The sequence below is a fragment of the Alligator sinensis genome, unplaced genomic scaffold (assembly GCF_000455745.1).
Source record: "Alligator sinensis unplaced genomic scaffold, ASM45574v1 scaffold1014_1, whole genome shotgun sequence".
In the NCBI taxonomy this organism is placed as follows: Eukaryota; Metazoa; Chordata; order Crocodylia; family Alligatoridae; genus Alligator; species Alligator sinensis.
This window is the reverse complement of record NW_005842692.1, coordinates 773,881-779,245: the sequence shown is the minus strand read 5'-3', so window position 1 is coordinate 779,245 and position 5,365 is coordinate 773,881. Positions and strand designations below refer to the sequence as shown.

Here is a 5,365-nt window from a genome sequence, read left to right as displayed (position 1 = left end):
CCCCGCTCGCCACGGAGAGCCGGGACACGCCGGGCCCGGCCGCCCCGGGGACGCACCGCCACGGGTTGTGCGCCCACGCCCAGGAAAGCATCCGAGCAGACACGCTGGAGGCACACGCATTCATCCAACCACCCATCTATCTATCCACATGGATATACACGTGTGTGTATACACGCACGCACACATATATATGCACACACGTATACACCCATATATACACACATATATGTGATAGAGATATTTATATATCTATATACACACACGTGTGTGTATGTATAGAGATAGATAGACAAATATATCTGAGTACACATAAATGTATCTAGGAGTCTCTCTCTCTCTCGACACCTATCTACATCTCCGAGTTATAAAGTCACTGCCGCTAGGTGTGAGGTCCTCGAGCCGCGCGGTGCCTAGGGCCGGGGAGTGCGGGCTGCGTGCGGCAGTCGCCGCTCCCTTCCCGAGCTCCACGTCTGAAGAGCGGAGACAGCAACATCCGCAAAACCTTAGGATCGCTGATCCCCCGTCCGAGCATCCTCAGAAACACTTAACGCGGTGGCATATTTTATTCCGCAGAACACCGCACTGCCGTGAGCTGCTGCCTAACGCCCCGGCCGGTGCAGGCGAAGGAAAACCTGTCCCTTGCACTTACGGCCAAGCCCAGGGAGAACCCCTGCCCCGGCGTCGAGCGGGAGTGAATGAGCCGACGTCTCCTGTCCTTTTGAGGAGGCCAAGCCCGGCTCTCGTGCACCTGTGGGGCGCCCGGCCGGGCTCGGGGCAGAGCCGCACAGTGTTGCCAAGTCCTTTCACCCCGTCAGTGCACTCGGGTGACACCGCCAGGCACGAGCCTCCTCCGGACTCCCGGCCGCCCAGGTGGCCTGGGTGGGGTCTGCCGGCAGCCTCCTACCTTTAGCTCGTGTATATAAATATATGTGTAGACACAGAGCTATCTCCAAGAGGGGGATTAATTAGCCTGGTTGGAGCCGAAAGAGGCTGCAGTGACGAGCCCAGTGGCGATTGGCCGCCCGCCTGCCTGGCCCTGCCTTTATAATTTCCACACGAGTGCATCTGGGCTCTTATACAAACCAACAGCCAGCTCCTCCTGACACACGCACGCACACACACACGCACGTACAGACACCCAGCACTTTTTCCACCACCTCATTCCCGCCCTACACACACACACACACACACACGCGCGCGCGCGCGCGCGTGCACGGGGACTGCGAGGGGAGCCGTGAATCAATAGGAAGCGGGTTTCGTGTTTGACTACTGGCAGCCGCGCTGCCTGCGCCCAACTTCAGCCTCCCGCGCCGCTCCCCATGCCGCGCGCTCCCTCCCGGGTGCAGTAAGGCGCGGGGCCCCGGCGGCGGCGGCGCTCGCTCCCTTCCAGCGCGGCGCTGCCCGTTTCTCCCCTGAAGTTGGCTCCAGCCCTAGCAGCCGCATTGGATCCCACAGCGTACTGCGAGACTCCGGTGTACAACCCGGATCTCTGCCCCAACATGATCGCGGCCCAGGCCAAGCTGGTGTACCACCTCAACAAATACTACAACGAGAAATGCCAAGCCAGGAAAGCTGCCATCGCCAAGACGATCCGCGAGGTCTGCAAAGTGGTGTCGGACGTGCTGAAGGAGGTGGAGGTGCAGGAGCCGCGCTTCATCAGCTCCTTGAACGAGATGGACAATCGCTACGAGGGCTTGGAGGTCATCTCCCCCACGGAGTTCGAGGTCGTGCTCTACCTCAACCAGATGGGGGTTTTCAACTTCGTGGACGACGGGTCGCTGCCGGGCTGCGCCGTGCTGAAGCTGAGCGACGGGCGCAAGAGGAGCATGTCCCTCTGGGTGGAGTTCATCACGGCGTCCGGCTACCTCTCGGCCCGCAAGATCCGCTCCCGCTTCCAGACGCTGGTGGCCCAAGCCGTGGATAAATGCAGCTACAGGGACGTGGTAAAGATGGTGGCGGACACCAGCGAAGTGAAACTGCGGATCAGAGACCGATACGTGGTGCAGATCACTCCGGCTTTTAAATGCACGGGGATCTGGCCGCGCAGTGCTGCCCACTGGCCGCTTCCCCACATCCCCTGGCCGGGACCCAACCGGGTAGCAGAGGTCAAGGCTGAAGGGTTCAACCTCTTATCGAAGGAGTGCCACTCGCTGGCCGGCAAGCAGAGCTCCGCCGAGAGCGACGCCTGGGTGCTGCAGTTCGCGGAAGCGGAGAACAGACTGCAGATGGGCGGCTGCAGAAAGAAATGCCTCTCTATCCTCAAAACCTTACGGGACCGTCATCTGGAGCTGCCGGGCCAGCCCCTGAATAATTATCACATGAAGACTCTGGTTTCATACGAGTGTGAAAAGCATCCCCGGGAATCGGACTGGGACGAGTCGTGCCTGGGGGATCGGCTCAACGGGATTTTACTGCAACTCATCTCCTGCCTGCAGTGCAGGAGGTGCCCGCACTACTTCTTGCCTAATTTAGACCTGTTTCAGGGCAAACCTCATTCCGCCCTGGAAAACGCAGCCAAACAGACGTGGCGACTGGCTAGGGAAATACTCACCAACCCGAAAAGTTTGGAAAAACTTTAGAGGGGAATTAAAATATGGGCCTAGCCAATTCCGTCTCCTCCTTTCCTGATGAAATCGAAGCTTCCTGTTCGAAAAGGCAAATACTTCCACTTGACAATGCAAGTACGATTCTTTTGCAAAGGAATATAGATCGCTTCGGCTCTCCGCCAAAAGCAAACACAGATCAGCGAGTGAGGACTCCCGTCTTCATCACCCTTTTGCAGCCCCTTCTCTTGAAAGCAAATGTCCGGTAACACCTGGGAAACGGATCGGCCGCAACTGAACACGATCGTGACCACTCTGCCCAGAAACGGCACCCCTGGATTATAACAAACCCTGGGCTTTTTTATGTCATCCCTCTGTGAGTAAACACTAGTCGGATCTGCCACCTGAACAAACTCTAATGTACCTTTTAATTTGTATCAGATATTGTGATCTCACATTGTCTTTGAAATTGTGGATGTTTGTGTTTTGTGATTTGGTGAACAGAAGTTAAATTGCCATTTTGGATACTTCAGGACATTTTCTGCTAAAGAAGATACCATTTAAAAAGGTAGATTTTATCACGGTACTTTTGTTAATTGTCTTTTGAAGTGTCTGAACTTAAAAGTTTACATTTTTCGTTTCATATATATTGCTTGTTCTATTTCTAACATTCCATAAATATACTTGAAATGTTATTTAAATATATTCAAAAGAAATTTGGATTCTGCTTATATAATAACGCTTGAATATTGGAATTATATATTTGAAAAAATGCACTTGAAATACACTGGATAATTACTTTTTGTGATTTAGATTTTAATTTCTGTTGCCGATTTTATTTAATTACAAGCTAATAAATGAAGTCAAATAAATATGGGTAAGCGTTTCAGTCCTGGATCAAGTTTTCCACTTAAAAATCAGGTCGCTGTTAAATTTTGCAAATCACACCCCTCTGCTAGACCTTACTTCTATCCAGAAATGTAAAACCTAAGGAGAGCCCGCACATTTCTCTTTTGAATAATTGGAGAGAGAGAAAAAAATGGTGTTACATACACACCGCAATTTAACTCCCGAAGAGCATCAGCAACTGTCAGACCTGATGTGGTAATTAACAGAGTAACACTCTTTACAGCCGTCAGAAAATAAATCCACTTTCGAAAGATTTACTGTGCTGGGTTAATTTTTCTGCACGGTTTTGAACAATACGGAGGGAACACAACATCACTAAAGCAAAGGCTGCTGAGTCCGATTCTTGACAAAAATCAGCATTGTGGCTCAACTAATAATAAAAAAGAAAGTAAAATGTTTAGGAGGAGGGGTTAAACCAGCACTAGTAAAGGAGAATATTACTTCTGATCTCCAAGTTGGCTATGGATGCGGTCAGGCAGCGGCTGCATTCAGACATCAGCCCGTGTTCAGAGCAGGGGGAATAAACATCTGCAGCACTAACAACAGTGCCAGTGGTACAAGTGCCTGCGCTTGCTCCAACACACAACTATTCAAAGCCTGCGCGTTTTTAAAGTACTCTGCAGATTAACGGTGCAAAATGCTAGAGACCAAGAACAATCCCCCACGCACTCTGTTTAGTCCCTTAATAGTCAACAAGTGCTGCAAGGGGAGATCCAATCTGCCTCTATAAGGTCCACTTGTAAGAACACCCAGCGGGTGAATTTTTGTGAAACCATTTAAAAGGCAACGAGGTTTTCAGTCCAGCGAACCAACTGACCGATGTCAGTAGAAATCCCCCTTCAGTAGAAGCACCACCGCTTTCAAAGGCTTTACCTGGTTTGGGTTGGTTTGGCAGAATTTAGGGATTATTTGCAGGGAAGGTTTTTGTAACCAAAATGACTTGAACGGCTTTTTCAATAAAAGGTCTCCTACGTTTCCCCTCTCCTTTCCTTGAGGAAACACTTAGAAGCTTGTCTCGAAAAAAATAAGGGAGAAGAAAGCAGCAGCATCCACAAGCCCGCAGCAGATGCTAACCAGAAAGCATAGAGAGGATGCCCAAGGTGTGCCCGAGTTGAGGAAAAACAGATCCCAGTGCTTTATGCTTAAAAGCAGCACGCCTCCCGTGCATCTAAGCCTCCTCTTCTCCACCAACTTTGCGCGGCTCCCTGAGGATGTCAAGGTGCTTTCGTAATATTAAAAAAGAGACACGAGCATCCAAGGTCGCACACGACCCGGCGCAGAGGCCGCAGGGACAGACATTTCCTGGTGCAGAAGGTGCCCGTGAACAGGGACACAGGAGCCAAGCGGGCACCAAACGGCCGGCCCGTAAAGGCAGGGTTTCCAGGAGCCCCGCTGCCAGGGGAAACCCTGCACCCGGCTCGGAAGAGACTGCAGCCGAGGCGCGCTGCTACCTCCGGGGATTTCAGAGCAATTGGCTTAACCGCTAAATCTGGCCGCGCTCGCACAAAGGCATTCAGGGGACATTGTTCAAAAGGCGCGCGCCGCGGCAATAGGGGATTTAGCGGCCCCGCACCGCCCCGCCCGGCTCGGCCTCCGCCGCGGCTCACCTTGGGGTCGATCTTCTTGAAGGCGGGCTCCTCCTCGTCCACCTCGAAGTAGATCTCCGTGGTGGTGATGGACAGCGTGCCTTTGGCCACGACCACGGGCGCGATGAGCTGGGCCGGCGTGCTGAGCACCACGGGGCCTGCAAGACAAGGGCAGGGCGTCAGGCTGGGCCCCGCGGCGGCTCCCTGGCCCTCCCTCCCTGCCCGGCCCGGCCCGGCCCGGGACAGCCGCGAGCGCCGGGCAGCGCACCCCGCACGGGGCCGCGTGCCATGCGATGCCCTGAGCCGGGCTCGCCGTGCTGTCGGGCC

At 53.5% G+C, this 5,365-nt stretch overlaps 2 protein-coding genes across 2 annotated transcripts in view; one reads left to right on the top strand and one right to left on the bottom strand.

The window, feature by feature from the left end:
• Positions 1-5,365, bottom strand: part of NBEA (neurobeachin) — an 827,350-nt gene that overhangs the window by 68,247 nt on the left and 753,738 nt on the right. Inside the window, exon 44 of the mRNA XM_025215995.1 lies at positions 5,060-5,196. Coding sequence (XP_025071780.1) covers positions 5,060-5,196 — 137 coding nt within the window. The remainder of the gene's footprint in view (positions 1-5,059; positions 5,197-5,365) is intronic.
• MAB21L1 (mab-21 like 1) lies at positions 1,179-4,508 on the top strand. Its single transcript, XM_006034020.2, has one exon. The coding sequence runs from the start codon at positions 1,500-1,502 to the stop codon at positions 2,577-2,579; it is 1,080 nt and encodes a 359-aa protein (XP_006034082.1). The 5' UTR covers positions 1,179-1,499; the 3' UTR covers positions 2,580-4,508.

Excerpts from the sequence above, each read along its gene's own strand:
- MAB21L1 (XM_006034020.2), top strand. The coding sequence starts at position 1,500 with ATGATCGCGGCCCAGGCCAAGCTGGTGTACCACCTCAACAAATACTAC.